Here is a 15,499-nt window from a genome sequence, read left to right as displayed (position 1 = left end):
TAAAGCAGCATATCAGAGCCCTGAAAAAGAACTCATTTTTAATGCTTTAAAAATAACAGACACACAACCATTAGAAGAAAAAAAGTCAAATGTGGAAAGAGTGTAAGGGTGAAGGAGACTGAAATTTATTAGCCTACAGTTTTGCTTGAGTGAAGAACATTTGGGAAGGATTCATGTCATACCACACCTTTGGCAAACGAGAGAAAGCAGCTATTAACTAAAAAAAAAAATGCCAAGTGAGTGGCTGAGTCCACAGCTTTTTATGTACAGTAAATAAAATAGGTATAAAATGACTTAATGTGTACATTTGGCCAGGTCGTCGCTGTTACAGGTCACATCCTTTCAGCAAAAGTGCATATTTGGTCTTCACTTCTTGACTTCACCCAGATCATCAATGCTGTCATCATCCACCTACAACGCACAGAGAGACACGGAGACTGAACTGTGTGTCATGTTTGAGATTATAGAGGACATTTTCAAAAGCAGTTCAGAAAATCCGCTTTTCACACCGTCCACAGACCCACGACACTGTCCTGTGCTATTATTTTGGATTGAATGAGTTCTAGCCAATTTATATTGACACTAACATATGCTGCTGTTGAGAACAATATAGTTATTATGGCATTTATTGTTTTACTGCCCAGCCCTAGATGGCACCTTAAGATGTGCGTAAACAAATGACTCAATAAAACTGAGCGAACGTTATAAATAAGAGAGTGCCAAAATTCCTAGACAACACAGCAACATACTGAGGGGGGTGGGGGCACTTATTTTTTTAAAAACACATTACTGTAGGGACACAGTATATACACCAGTCCCTCACATACATACTGTACAATGTAAAGTACTCTTATGCATGTCTCCCCTCTTCTTGCAAATGTTTGCTGGAGTATGCTGTGTTGCACATGCAAGCAACAGGAAGCTAACTGCAGTTCACTTAAAGGCAGCCGGTGTCACTGATAACAACTTGAACTTTGTTACGTTTTTACAAATTGCCAGTGAGAGAGTAAGTTAAGAATGAACCTTTTCAGCACACCCTGGTTTTCTCCAGCTTACCTCAGGCCACTTCTCTTGAATGACGTCAATTATGTCGTCTGTAAAATCTCCCTGAATGATTATTTCATCCTCTGCTGTAACTGAGGCACCACAAGAGAATTTCTGGGCAAAGAATCGCTGAGCCTCTTTAAGGTCGATGTCTGCAAGAGTCAAACCAGAGAATCATGTTAAGAATAAAACATGAAGGGAATAAGATTTTGGCAGCCTAGAGGATAAGGACAGCACAAGAGCTCTCACCAAATGTCGCCAGGCCACACACCCGTGTGACGTATTTCTTCTTGGCTCTTGGGATCTTTGCTATTGTAACTTTCTGAGGCACAGTCTTCTTTTTCTGTTTGATCTGGCCTCTTCCACCTTAAAAGGTCAATTAAAATGAACCGGATTTAAACTCATGCAGTGTTAAGTCGCACACAATTAAAGCACTGATAAAAAGTGAAATGCAGACAACATGAAGCAATCAATCCTTAGCTATCATTTGAATCCTAAAGACTTACTGGAATCAGTAGACTCAAGTTTATCAGACCCATGTCTTAAAATGAACCTATGAGGTCTCAGAGTGTAAATAAACCTTAAACAAGGCAGGTTTCATACTTATTCCATTACTTTATATGTAGGAAATTTGATGCACTATAGCAGTGAATCATGAACCAGTAGATTCTGATTCCTTTTCCCTCTGACGTTTACGTACCTCTCTTCTGTTTCTTCTTTTCCTCCTCCTCGCCTGCAGGAGGAGCATCTCCAGTGCCCGGTTCCTGCTTAGGCGCATTCGCTGCTGGGCCAGTGGGACAAATGGAAAATGGAACAACATTAAACCCACTCCCTCAACAACATGTTTAGCTTTCAAGGGATTATTATGCAGCTTGAAAGCCTGGAATCATTACAGATCTTTACAGCAAATCGTTTCACCTTTCAGGCCTTGAAAGTCTGTTTTAAACAATTAAAAGCCAGTTCTGTTCACACTGTGGTGAACCTTGCAAAGACAGGACCTCTAGAACTCCAAAACTATATTTTTAAAGTACACATGACAATCAAAAGCATTTCATGTAGCATGGAGCTGACCAAAAATTCATCACACTAAATGTTATCAATCCAAAGAGCAGCGTGAGAAAAACTTTAATGTCAGCATGACCTAAATGAGCGATTCGAGAGATCAGTTTATTCACAACAGCTGGCTAAGTACCAGTTTGGTATTATAACATATATGATTTAGCTTCCACAGAACAAAGTCAGCCTGAACAACGTCAGAGCCTGCTCAGAGCAGCAGTGTAAGGGAACTCTGAGCTTTTTCAAATAAAGCATTACTGTTAGAGAAAAAAATAATCCTGACTGACTGTGAGGGACCCAGCAACTGCAGCTAATATTAGAAAATTGTGGCTTTTGTTGGAGTCAAAATGTTAAGTCTATAATTATCACCTCATCTAATCTTTTTAGAGGAAGGCTATTCTGTTAATGTCCACAACTGTATTTTTAGTCCGTGAATGACCCACGATTTCAAAATAATGTTCATGGCTGTTTTAGTGCAGCCCCTCGGACCATCTGTCCCTCTTTAAGACAGTCTTTTCTGACGTACCTGAGATGACCATATTAGAAACAGTCCCTCTCTATGACATCAAACACATCCAAGAGTAGAATAACCTGCCTGAAACATGAGTTTTTAGAGCAGTCTGAAACCTGAAATTTTGGCTCATTACTTGCACCTACACTGACATTTAAAACTATGACCATGATCAATAAGAGCATCCAACTTGCAAAAATGGTTACATTCATTCATTATTATATATCTAAAATCTGAAACGCCACTCACCTACAGTCATCCTGGCAAACACATCTGGAAAGTTCTTCTCCAGCCACTGCCTACATTTAGCTGGCTCAGGCATGTACTCACAGTACTGCAGACACAACACTGCAGTTATTTACATTGCAGCAGAAAAAATACCCCCAACTGAATATTTATAGAAAAGTGGGTCACACAACTAAATATGGAAACTGATAGTCAAACTCACCTCTGTAGGCAGAGAGCACACTGCAGAGAGAGAGAAAAACAAATCAAAAATTAATGTCACGTTTTGAAAAGGGGCCACCGCAAAACAATTGAAGATGAAGTGTGGTTTTGATGAGTGGTTTTATATACTGCACCTCCACAATAAAGAACTTTCATTGGGTACTTTGAATCAGGGTCAGCTGTCCCTTGCTCTGATCTGCTTTCCAAGGACCCAGATTCCATCTCAGTAGTAGCCATCAGAAATTAACTAGAAAAAAAGGGACAATGAACACAGGGCACACACAACATTTATCCAACTCATGTTAAATACCAGTAGTTTGTGAGTTGTGTTTTAGGATTACAATTAAAAAATACCACAGAAAGATGTGCTTTCTTTTGTTTTTAAAATGGGTGCAAGTTTTTTGTTCTTTAAACTGACAGTAAATGGCAAAAAAAAAAAGCCTTTTAGAATTTACAATATCACAACATTCCCAAAGATATTCAGTTTACCAACATTTCACAAAGTAAATGTACATATTCAAAAAGAAAAAATGGTAACTTTATATCTATATTTACCACGCACAGACACTTTGATGAGATGCCAAGTATATTAAGGCAACGCAAAAATATTCAGCAAGTTCTTGTTTGTTTGTTTTTCTAGGTTAGAGAACAATACCATCCACATCAATTCATGTGTGAAATACTTATTTCTCCTATACTGAAGGTTCAATCAGTGCCCTGGTCCATATAAAAGATGGACAGAGCTACAGTGATGTCACCTATTCCTGAAGTCCCATTTTGAAGTCTCCAAAGCTGTCATTTTGGTTTTAAAAGAACAGAACAAAAAAAAAAAAAACAACCCCGGATGTGGTAAGGAGTGACTAGTGGACATCAACAACAAGCCAATGCAGACACCACAGATAATCCATTGTAAAACATGTTATGCCCAAGATTTATGGGACAAATTGAATTTTTTAATGAAGTATGATCCATAACAAGTGATAGAGGTTGTAAACGCAACAGGAAAGTGTTTATAATCGTCAATACAGAAATCCATCTTCCCATAGTCTTCTGTAGGACCTGAAATCTTGTTGCAACCCCAGCTATCACCATCTGGCAGCCTTTCGATAGAATGCATGTTTAAGGCACTTCCGCATTCTGGGCTACTTTTCACACCCAAAAGCTACATCCATATTTTATACTGTCTATGGTTTCTGCTAATTGCGTGATGCTAACACATCTCATCTCTGTTTGAACTTATATCACTAAGTTATTTGGCAAATAAAAAGGAAGAAACTTGCAGACAGCATTCTTTAATAATTCATTTACAGAGGAATCCATGCTTTCCTTTGCTGGCACCAAATGTCAATATATAGAAGCTAAATTAGTTTGAAACACTGCATGTATTTGCATTGCTTGCAGATATATGTGAAATATCAGCAGGCAGATATTTTTTGCCTGATACTGGCCCATGGCCGATATATTAGCGTTTACATTTTCCAAAAGTGTGAACATGCAAAAACGTGCAAACTATTTATTCTGTACAGGAATTATTGGAGAAAAGGGTGACTTTTCTGAAAGGGTTTGAACACAGCTTGTCCACCAGAGTGAATCTGACTCTAGGTACTGTGCGTATTAAATGTAGCAAGTACCATTATAACTGGGTGGAGTTTTTAACTTTTCACTTTAACCAACACGTTTGTGAGAAAGAATATGCGTCAACCTCAACATATTTTATGTATATATATAAATAAAGGCTAAGAATCAATATCAGATGTTTTATCCCATGAAAATATGGATTGGATTCGGAATGAAATAGAGGTCCGAATGGTGAGCAAATATTTGAATGGGAGAGAATTTACTTACAAGTTGTGAAAACTGCGCTTACATAGACTACACTGCAACATGAAAAGGTTTAAATACTACTCATGATTAAAGTTTACATTACAACTTATAAACCGACGGACTAAAGTCTCTTTAGATTTATTATCAGACAATAATACATGGATGAGCACGGCTCCTGGCAGTATTTCATCATGCTAGCCTGCCTTGCCAACACTCTTCCCTTAGTTTCACGACATATCGGGCACAAGGGTACCAGCTAGATAACAGCATCAAACAGATGTGACTGAAGTGAAATTGATCACCAGCCGATCTCAGACTGTAATTTAGCGCCTGGCTCCAAAACATAAGTGGAAAGAACCACAGAAAAAATAAAACATATAAGGCAGTATGAATTTGATATTGCCTGTGGAAAGAACAGGCTTTAGCTTGCTAACACATGCGGCTTCTTTGCATTAGCTGAGCTATTAAACAGAATAGTTCGCTACAATGCTTATAGTAAAGTCTACAATTAAACCGTAGTAATTATTCTGCAAACACCCATCCCGTGGACACGATGCATCGAGCTGATATCTTTAAAAAAAATATCGAGTTTAGTTTTACTGCTTCATTCATCAGGTAAGATTCATTCGCCCAGCTGTCACCGTAAGCATCTAGGAATTAGCTTAGCCGGCTAACTGAGCTAACGCACGGCTAAAGTGGACACGCTCTGCTGCTGAATAAATACAGAATAAATGTCAAATTACGTACCCCGTACGATATACTCTAAAACTGTTGTCTTTCCAATGAAACCGATCGCATTATTCAAGCTCGTAAGAGTTTTAGAAAAGCATTCTCATGAAATATGGTTCACTTGGCGTACTTGGAGCACGCCATGTAACGCGTCTTGTTTTCTTCTTCTTCTGTATAGGGTTTATTGGCGGTTGGCAAACAGCAAAATGGTGCATTACCGCCACCAACTGGTGTGGAGTGTGGACCGAAATTACAATAAATAAATAAGTAAAATATTCAAATTCTCCCGAACAAATGGGTCTGCCTTAAAAACCAAAATACAGCCTGATAACTTTCACTTATAGAGCTCACGGGAAATAAAATTAAACAAGTCCAACTTCACTTTTATATCGTCCGGCTTTTTGATCAGTTGTCTTCCTGTTCCCTACTGCAGTCACACTCCCCTGTACAGTGTTTACCTATTCACTTCTTGTTTTAGTTATAGGGGTGGATTATATGCTTCAGCGCCCCCTGTGCTTCGGAGTAAAAACACACATCACAGATTTATTTTACATCTAGTTTTGTTTTCATTACTGTCTAAGAACCTTCATAGACGTCTAAGGAAGGAAGCTCAAAACAAGAGTGAATACCAGAACAAGATGTTTGGCATTGGCAGAGAAAATCTATCAATTTTCAGGGGCATACCCATTTAGGAGAAATAAATTTAATAAATTACTGCTACTCCTCCTCCTCCTACTACTACTACTACTAATAATAATAATGATAACAATTATTATTATTATTACTATTTTAAAAATAATTTCCCAAATATGGCATTAATGAGGTGTTTGTTAGTCTTGTTATTCTTGTTCTTTTATTTTGGAGTTATATTACATTATTTTGAAAAGTTCTGCAGGAGTTCCGTCACTGACGTCACAACATTCAAAAGTTGGTTGAAGTTTCTACGAGCTAACGTGTAAACTTTTGGGGGAACATTTGTAGCATGTTTCTAAATTAGAGCAGATTTGAAGCTTTTGGATAGTTGATATGGTAAGATAATCTTAGCTATCTTAATAAGCTAGCTAGCTACCGACTTGCCCTCGAGAGATGCCCCAGAAAAAGCTCGGCACAACAATAACAACAGTGACTGATGATAGAGATTGAACAGATTTTAGTAAAAAGCTGGAATGATGTGATGGAGAAAGGGAAAAGACTGTGCACAAATGTAAGTGCTCTTGGAAAAGCCTCAGCCTGTTCCCTCTGGTCAAATGGTAAACATATGTTTTCAACTACATTTCCACCATCCTTCTTTTAAAAAATTTTTTTAAAAGAGGTGTAGTTTCATCCACCCAACATCCACTTCTGCTTTGTTTCAGATGCTTCAGGTGAGCGGTGGCATAGCACTCCAGTTAAAACGGTGAGTAATATCGACACATGTCGGGATAGTATTGTAGCAGAGTGATTGTAATTTGTTTTGTATTATATGACACTTTTAAGAAAAATGAAGGTGCTTCACTTGATGTGCACCAAATACCTGGTCGAAACAGCTTTAAGATGGACAGCAGACCAAAACAGGGCACCAAAGGCACCCCTCCCATCTTAGCAGATACCTTCCGTACTCCCAGCATGCAGGAAACTAAGGTAAGAGAGGATGGATTGCTAGGAGGATCAAGCAGGATGTTGCTGGTAAATCTTTCACATTTGTGTTTATTGTTTATATTGTTTGTTTGTTTTTTGCATTCAAAACCCAGTTATTGAAATAATTTTAAAAGTTTTATATCCTTTGACCAACACAATAACTGATTGATTCCTTCAGTTGTTATTTGAGGTTTTCTGTCATTTGTGTGTTTGGCAAAAGTTTACTGCAACTGACCTGAGCAGCACCATCATCCAGAGGCAAAGGAAGGAACTGCACCTGCTGATGGCTGAGTTAAAGGACCGGGAAACAGAGTTAAATGCCATGGCTGCTTCCCATCTTAAGCAGCATCATACCTGGGAACAGTACCGCCAGAGGGTGTTGACCTTGGAGCAGAAGTGTGCCCATTTAGATGGTGAGGAAAGCTAAGGATATGTTGGTCAGTTCAATACAGCTGAAACTCACAGGGGAAAGCTGGGTTGCAAAGCAGCTTGCAGATGTCCAGCAACTGTAGGCAGGATACAGCAGCTTCAATAGCGCACTGTACATAAGATTTACCAATCCAATGTAGAAGGAAATTAAGCATAATCAGTTATGGTAATCTAAGGACCTTGGAAAGAAAAGTGACCGGACTTCTTTTTTTAGGCCTTCGCAATAAGGCTTAAAAATCTGTGACTCTCCACCAATTGTTCTTGGAACTGAAAAAGCTTGTTGGATGAGAGGTGAAAAGTCTTCAAGAAACTTAATAAAGTCCAGATGCTTTTCTTTCCAAGCTCCTTAGATTCAAAAGTGAAATATCAATATGTTTATGATAAACCATGACAATATTGTAAATAGCTTTGTGATTTTCTTTTCTCTTGTTGCTGACAATGTAATTAATTTGTATAGATATGGTAATAACATGGTTGTTATGAAGCCATAATAAAAGTAGGAACCCCGGCTGAGTTGTAAAGAGACCAAAAATGCATTATATTAATAAGTAATCATTTTTTCTTTGTCTGCACATTGTTTCTATAGTTTGCACATCATCTGCAGACTGAGGCTGTTGATGAAGGTGCGTACACATGCCATTTTGTTAAACGGCCATATGGCGGGACTTTGTTCTTTTTTGTGTGTGCAGAGGAGGTGCAGATGCGTAACGAGGTGATCAGAGTCTTGACTAAACATGTGCGGCTGGTGGAAACCAGGGAGAAGGAGGCCCAGAAGGAACTCGACGAAGCCCGACAGCAGATCTGTGAGCTTGAAAAGAAGCAGAAGCACATCAGTGAAAAATGCCAAGACTTTCAGGTACTTTCAGGTACTGCCATAACATCAGCACACAGTTGGATACACTTAGTACTGCTGGGTGTGGTCGTTCATGTGATGAAACATAAAGATAAATGTTAAAAATGATTCAGGAATGAATTGGGTTTCTTTTTTTAATTTGTTTTTTAAAATTCCCTGATACACAATTACTTTTTTCAGCTAATCCCTTTTGGGATCGCCAGAATAGATCATCTGCCTCCATTTCACCCTGTGCCTCTCATCCTTCTCTGTCACACCAAATCTCTGCATGTGCTTATTCAGTACCCTCAATACTGCAGTTCAATATTCCAGAAGCTTCTATGTGATCTTCCCCTTTTCCTCTTCCCTCAGCTCCATCTTGAACATCCTTTGTCTAATATGGGCCTGGGCAATATGGGAAAAACAACAATTTATAACCATAATGTTTTAGTACCGTTTCATTAAATCTATTTTTTTTTAGCTGTCCTCATGACATCATGCATTCATGATATCACTTTGTCTGTTTGTTTGTTTTTTCTGTCTTCAAGTATGGTACAGGATAAAGTGTGTTAAGTCTAATGTTGTGTAGCCAAAAGGTCTTCACACTACCAAATACCTTGGATCCTTATTTCTAGCATTTCCTCATCTTTTGAGCCTTTTTTGGGAGCATCACTTTTGGTAATTCTGCGACTTGAGTCTTCTTTTTCCATTCTCATTTTGCCTTTTATATCATTTACACTCCTGATGTACTGGTGTGTATAGCTACGGTAACTCAAAGCACATGTGCTGCTACCAGCTGCTCCTCCTGCACTGTCTATCAGTCTAACCTGATGTTGCTCTAATCCTATTCTTATCACTTGCACTCTGTTCTCTGAGATTTTATCATGGATTTCAAACAGGTCAATAATAAACAGATGGCCTGTATTTGTATAGCGCTTTACATAGTCCCTAAGGACCCCAAAGCGCTTTACACTACATTCAGTCATCCACCCATTCACACACTGGTGATGGCAAGCTACATTGTAGCCACAGTTGCCCTGAGGCGCACTGACAGAGGCAAGGCTGCCGGACACTGGCACCACCAGGCCCTCTGACCACCACCAGTAGGCAACGGGTGAAGTGTCTTGCCCAAGGACACAACGACCGAGACTGTCCGAGCCAGGGCTCGAACCGGCAACCTTCCGATTACAAGGCGAACTGCCAACTCTTGAGCCACAAGTCACATCAACTTTGCATTCAAATTTCATTTGAATTGTTAGTGATGAGAACAATCTCTGTGGTTATAACTGAGTATTTTTCAGTGGAAGTCTCCAAACCCAAAGGTATTCAGGTGATGAAGGAGACCAAGACCCCCACCAAAGGAGCCCCACCCAGCAGCTGTTGAAACCTTGTGTTTTTGTGTTCTTAAATGAAGAGGCAATAAAACAGCTTGTTATAACACAAACAAGGAATATTTTGAACTGGAAGTCATGCAAAACTATTTTAGCACATTAATACAACTATGTGTCCATGCTGTTTTTCAGGAGAAGAACCAGAGTCTCAACTCCACAGTCACGGCTCTGTCCACACAAGTCGGCTCTCTGCAGGTCAGGGAGGAGGAGCTCAGTTCCATGCTCAAACTCAAGGTACACGTGTAAATCTTTGCTCTCTATATAATCTACTGGTCTTGTATCAATTTATGATGTCCCATCATTTTATCTAATTATTCTAACCCTTTAGGACCAAGATATGGCAAAAGCCTCGAGTTGTATACTCGATCTCTCAGGGCGCCTGCAAGACCTTGAGACATCTCTGAAGAAGAGTCGCTCACAGGAAAGCAAGCTCCTGAAAGACCTGGAGGAGAATAAAGTGTCTTACAAGGAAGCCAGACATGAAGTCACACAGCTCAAAGGTACATTATTAAAACTTTGTGTCATTTTGTTGCCTATTTACTCTCATTCTTTAGAGGGCAGATGATCAGAGGACACTGATATTGTTAAAAGAAAAATAAGGATAATGGAACAGTAGTCTGCAACTCTGCTCATAAAAAGGAATTGAAAGCCTTTTGGGAATCAGATTTAGAAGATCTGCCCTTATACGTTGTCTCCATGTGCTCCATGTGACATTTTTAGTCTGGATGTATGGCTGTATATTTTTTTCCAGCATTCACAGAGTTATGCACAATAAATTCTGTTAACACAGACTACAAGACACATACCATTTAGTGCTGACACATAAAGCATTGAAAACACAGGAGCTTTTTATGAAGGATCATTATTATAAAAACTCTAATGGTATCTGAACTTCCAAGATGCAGGTTGGACCGTATTTTTCAAACGGAGAACTTGTCCAACCATCAAATGGCACACTCCAAAAAACAAAGATCTTCAGCAGAAAATCTGGAAGAAAAAAAAGTTTGGCCTTTCTGTTAAAAATTAGTTATCTGTTTATTTGCATGATCAGTCGTTTATCGTGTTCTTCTATGTCGTGCTGTGCTCATAGAGGAGCTACAACAGCAGGTAACACAGAGCAGCACCCAGAGAGAGGAGATCATCCGCCTCAAGCAAGAACTCCATCTGCTTCATGGGGACACCCTGACAGGTACATCGCAAACACACTGTCTCACTGTTTTTCCTGCTATTTCATTGGTGGAAACTTCATGATGTATTTCTTGATATGTTTTTGACGTATAAGTCTCTTTGAACCCCGAAGGCTCGCTGGATAGATTTAGGACTGGCTAGTGTTACGTAGAGTTCTGTGTGCTTTATCCTGGTATATGGTCCTCATCTTTGATATTATATAATGAGTGAATATCTGTATGATAGCTATTTTAAATAACTGTTTTCATTTTCCTTTATTTGATGAACCTCTTCATCATTTTTTCTAATGTAAAAAAGACCAAACATATTGATGTGACAGTTATATGAAGTGGTTCTAGAAACGGAGAATAATCGGCATTTCATTCTCAGTGAATGACTCGCAGTAGATGGCGTCAGTGAACAGTGACAGTGTTAGATTCAGTAGCCAGGAGTATGTAGAGATAATGAGGTATGCAGTCCTGTCTTATCTCAGCAGTCTGCTTTTCTCGATAGAAATCTGTAGGGTAGATTGTTTCAGATACCTCTCAGCCTGAGAAAGACACTCTCCTGCAGAGATAAGCACAGCATTTGATCTCTTTGACCAGGGGAGGGAAACGGCTGGAAAGATGAGCTGCTAGAACTGGCCCACTCCAAACAGGAACGCCTCATGTCTGAGCTCCGCTGCCTACGACAGGTATAGTTTCTAACATGTAGTATTTCCCTGAGAGTACTGAACAAAACATCATAAGCGTGAACCCATAAAATATACTGTGGTAACTGGAGCCCAGCTCTGGAAGTACAGCTTTCCTCATTCCTCCAGCATAAGGTGACTTACCGGTTGGACAACATACCTCAGTGTTTCTGCAGTTACACAACGCAGATGTTTGACTCTGGGATACTGTCATTGTCTAGTGCTTCTTGAAGTAGTAACAGGCTATAAAGGGTAAATAAAGAGAGACAGTGGAACCTCAGGCACAGGCACATGAAGGTCTCCTGCTTCTCCTGTAGATTAGTAAAACCCCTGAACTGAATTTGGCTGATGTTTTTTTTCAGCCATTCCCATGATTTTCTCCAGTTCTTTTGAAACTTTTTTGTGTCTGAATGTGCTTCATGTTTTCACGTAATTGCAGTCATTTTGTGTCTATAATTCAGGGGGAATGCAGTAATTTCAAATCTATTTCCAAGTGTCCAGAGTCTCTTTTTTTTGTTACATCTCTGTCTCATTGTCATCTAGGTACTTGATATAGTGTGCCTCTAAATGATCATTAAACATATTTTTATATTAAGTTACAATTTTTAGGTAGTTTTCATCTGTTTGTAAGTGAGAATCTTTAAATCCACTTTTACTACTAGAATTTTTCTTTCAGCGTCTCTCTCTTTTCAACATAAATGCAGACAATTTACTCTGGTTTGAACCCCGCCTGTCATGTGGGGTCATGTTTTTAATAATTGAAAGTTTTAAGTTTAAAAAAAATGCATTCAAGTGATCATGTTTGTGTGTGTGCAGGTTTGTGAGAATCAGCAGAATGACCTGCAGCTGATGCAGCTGAGTTGTGAAACCCTGAAGGGGAAGACCAGTCAGGGATTATTGGGCAGGTGAATAATGTCCTAGGATAACAAACAAAACAGCAAAAAAAGTGCAAACCATGTAACAAAAATATGTGAAGGAACTACTTTCTGGTAGTCCTGACCCCAGTATAGTAGCTTTTCCACATATTGTTGTTCAATGGTTTGCACTAATTTTGCTGCTTTTGGACTGCTCCTGTTAGGGGTGGCCACAACAGATCATCTGCCTCCATCTCACCCTCCCCTCCATAGAGTCTTATTCTGTCTTCTTCACTATGTCCATCCATACTGCCTCCTGTCTTTTTGGCAGTGCCACTGTTTTGTGCAGCCAGAAATACATTTTAGAGCCCACAGTTATTAAAACCACAGAGGCTGCACAGCTGGCAGCAGGTGGTTTAAACCAACATGGTTACAGACCCTTTGCAGGCATATCATGTCACAAACCCATTCCAGCAAACTAATCTTTCACTGAGTAAATATGTGTGGATTATATTGTTGGCAGTAGGTATACTGTGGGGTTTTTAGAGACTCTGGACACTGATAGCAGCACACATACCCACAGCTGGCTTGTTGACTGGACAACATACTAAAAAACCCCATAAACATTCAGTGTGTGTGTCCAGTACAGTCCAATGTAGGAATGAATTAATTGTTTCGTAAGACTCAGATAATGTCTAAATGTCTAATTCTTAAATCTCAAATTTAGTAAGTGTCTGTGTTTTGTATATTAAATTGAATGTGGTAAAGTTGTGAAAAATCCTTCTAGATTTTTAACAGGAACAAAAGATTAATGAATGCGTCTCTCTCTGTGTTTCAGCCAGGATGAGTTAACATGTAACTATCCGAAGGATGAGTCACCTTCTTCACTCAGAGGGAAGAACTTAAAATCTGTGTATGATGATCTGCCTGCAGATGCTCTTCAAAGCTCAAACAACTGTAACCAGGGAGTCTTCTCAGCTTACTTGATGGATGTAAGACAACTTTATAAAGTCTCTCTACAAACCTCTTGTTTGTCAGGGACAGCATATAAGAAGAAAGTTTGTAGGGAGGGTGGGAATGGGGCTAAAATAGGTTGTTTAAGACAAGATGGGGCGATGTCAAGGGGCGATCGTGGCTCAAGAGTTGGGAGACTGACAACCTTCCTTGTAAGGTTGCCGGTTCGAGCTTGGACAGTCTCGGTCATTGTGTCCTTGGGCAAGACACTTCACCCGTTGCCTACTGGTGATGGCCAGAGGGGCAGATAGCGCGATATGGCAGCCTTGCTTCTGTCAGTCTGCCCCAGGGCAGCTGTGGCTACATCTGTAGCTTGCCTCCACCAGTGTGTGAATGTGTGTGTGAATGGGTGGATGACTGGTTGTGTAAAGCGCTTTGGGGTCCTTAGGGACTAGTAAAGCACTATACAAATACAGGCCATTTACCATTTTACAAGTTAAACTATGGGGGTACACCAAGGACCTGTATATGTTAAATTCAACTGTCAGTCACCCAAAGCTACTCTGATAGAGTCCAAAAACAAAAATATTGTGCTAGAAGTAAGTCTGTGTTTTTTTTATATGGAAACCGGAATGAAATACTTTTGACCACACAATTTAGGCTGGTGACAGTTCTGAAACATGCGTTGGCAAAGAATGATGACACAATGGAGTTGTCTTTTAATGCTGCTCAGGTTGGAAAAATTAAGATATTTCTGTTTCTAGTTGTTATTTTAAGCTAAACTAGCAAGATTTTAAGTAACTCCTAATATAAGCACAGACAAAAGTGACGTAAGGTTTTTCAGGCATTGCAAAACAAATCCGTCACCATATTGAAGTATTCCATTAAGACCAAGAGTTCTTTCCTTCTCTCATCAGGACGGCCCTCTTTCCAGATGCTCTCTGCAGCAGCTGTTAGATGAGTCCAGGCTGGTTGTGGCTGGTTCAGGGAACAGCATCCTGAGACTCCACAGTTCTTTACAGAATAGCAGCCAAATGGTGAGTTGTAGCCCACTGACCCTTTTTATTTCCAGGAGTCCCAGACACCCCAACATCACCCAAGTACCTCCATCCTCAAGTACCTTCATGACTTTCGGCCTCTTTTCATCTCTCTCTCTCCTTATTTGTGTTCATGGGGTGTGACATGAAAAGGATAAAAAATATTCAGTTCCTCCTGTTTGGGTGTGTTAATCATACCAGCTTGATCTTATTTCTTTTTCTCTAACAGACCAGTCCAGCTCCACCCAAAGTTCGTCCTCAACATAACACCAACCAGCCAGTAAATCACATGGACTTGATGACTCAGCTGAAGAATTGATTTTCCTCATGTATGTTTCAGTATTTACCAAAGTGACACAACTGTTGAGCACTAACTTTGAACTGAAAAATCAGTGTTACTATATTAAGCACTGCATGCACCACTTGTTGAACCTTAAGGCCTCCCAGGAAAAGGTGAAGTATAAATACAAACTGTGAAATGTTTTTATATCACTGATATTGTTTTAAATTGTGAGATGTGAATATGTCCTCTGTAAGTATTTAAACATATAAAGACATACAAAAATGTCATTGATTAACAAAGCCAAAGAGTGTATTTTTAAAATCTTATTTGTGGCTTTTAAAGGCTGAAACGTGTGGAGTGAGTGAGATGGGAAACCAGTCCTACTGGGTGGTGTGTCCTTGTACCGTTTTTCCAGTTTCACGGGCTACAGATCAGCCTGGTGACTCAGCCGAAATGTCTGCGTCTTTTAATAGCTTTTACGTTTTTTTGTTTGTTTTTTTAAATAAAAATATCTGTATATAACCTACATGTATGGTACTTTATTACCTGACAGTCGCACACTTTTTTTTCATTTCCTTTCATTGTGTTATTTATGGGTTTGGATGGAAGCTGCTTTGTTCGGACAGCTTTTTT

General features: G+C 39.4%; 2 protein-coding genes across 6 annotated transcripts; one reads left to right on the top strand and one right to left on the bottom strand.

Annotated features, from left to right (window-relative positions):
* Nucleotides 1-103: 103 nt before the first annotated feature.
* denr (density-regulated protein) lies at nucleotides 104-6,083 on the bottom strand. Of its 4 annotated transcripts, none has more exons than XM_076886750.1 (8): nucleotides 5,994-6,083; nucleotides 3,193-3,305; nucleotides 3,060-3,079; nucleotides 2,862-2,945; nucleotides 1,745-1,835; nucleotides 1,294-1,410; nucleotides 1,057-1,196; nucleotides 104-411 (listed from the first exon to the last, which is right to left on the bottom strand). In XM_076886750.1, the coding sequence occupies exons 2-8, from the start codon at nucleotides 3,293-3,295 to the stop codon at nucleotides 367-369; spliced, it is 600 nt and encodes a 199-aa protein (XP_076742865.1). In that variant the 5' UTR covers nucleotides 3,296-3,305; nucleotides 5,994-6,083; the 3' UTR covers nucleotides 104-366. The 4 variants fall into 4 exon arrangements, with proteins under 4 accessions (XP_076742865.1, XP_004566984.1, XP_014265898.1 ...); XM_004566927.6 differs by lacking the exon at nucleotides 5,994-6,083 and adding an exon at nucleotides 5,630-5,807 and having other exon boundaries at nucleotides 1,745-1,828; nucleotides 2,861-2,945; XM_014410412.4 differs by lacking the exon at nucleotides 5,994-6,083 and adding an exon at nucleotides 5,630-5,807 and having other exon boundaries at nucleotides 1,745-1,825; nucleotides 2,861-2,945.
* Nucleotides 6,084-6,518: 435 nt separating this feature from the next.
* On the top strand, nucleotides 6,519-15,392 carry ccdc62 (coiled-coil domain containing 62). 2 transcript variants are annotated; one of them, XM_012923475.3, is made up of 13 exons: nucleotides 6,519-6,815; nucleotides 6,967-7,007; nucleotides 7,088-7,231; nucleotides 7,449-7,641; nucleotides 8,347-8,513; nucleotides 10,013-10,114; nucleotides 10,209-10,380; nucleotides 10,971-11,069; nucleotides 11,653-11,741; nucleotides 12,555-12,643; nucleotides 13,431-13,584; nucleotides 14,464-14,583; nucleotides 14,813-15,392. In XM_012923475.3, exons 3-13 carry the CDS (start codon nucleotides 7,145-7,147, stop codon nucleotides 14,900-14,902), a joined length of 1,362 nt encoding a protein of 453 aa, XP_012778929.2. In that variant the 5' UTR covers nucleotides 6,519-6,815; nucleotides 6,967-7,007; nucleotides 7,088-7,144; the 3' UTR covers nucleotides 14,903-15,392. The 2 variants fall into 2 exon arrangements, with proteins under 2 accessions (XP_012778929.2, XP_004566981.2); XM_004566924.3 differs by having other exon boundaries at nucleotides 6,519-6,861.
* Nucleotides 15,393-15,499: the final 107 nt, after the last annotated feature.

The sequence above is a fragment of the Maylandia zebra genome, linkage group LG7, assembly GCF_041146795.1.
Source record: "Maylandia zebra isolate NMK-2024a linkage group LG7, Mzebra_GT3a, whole genome shotgun sequence".
NCBI lineage: Eukaryota > Metazoa > Chordata > Actinopteri > Cichliformes > Cichlidae > Maylandia > Maylandia zebra.
This window is presented reverse-complemented; position numbering and strand designations above follow the sequence as displayed.

Coding starts and splice junctions, on each gene's coding strand:
- denr (XM_076886750.1), bottom strand. CDS start 3,295: ATGGCTACTACTGAGATGGAATCTGGGTCCTTGGAAAGCAGATCAGAG. Junction 1,411..1,744: donor AAAGAAGAAACAGAAGAGAG/GTACGTAAACGT, acceptor TGACCTTTTAAG/GTGGAAGAGGCCAGATCAAA. Junction 412..1,056: donor TTCAAGAGAAGTGGCCTGAG/GTAAGCTGGAGA, acceptor TGTGCGTTGTAG/GTGGATGATGACAGCATTGA.
- ccdc62 (XM_004566924.3), top strand. CDS start 6,741: ATGATAGAGATTGAACAGATTTTAGTAAAAAGCTGGAATGATGTGATG. Junction 6,862..6,966: donor CTGTTCCCTCTGGTCAAATG/GTAAACATATGT, acceptor GCTTTGTTTCAG/ATGCTTCAGGTGAGCGGTGG. Junction 7,232..7,448: donor CCAGCATGCAGGAAACTAAG/GTAAGAGAGGAT, acceptor GTTTGGCAAAAG/TTTACTGCAACTGACCTGAG.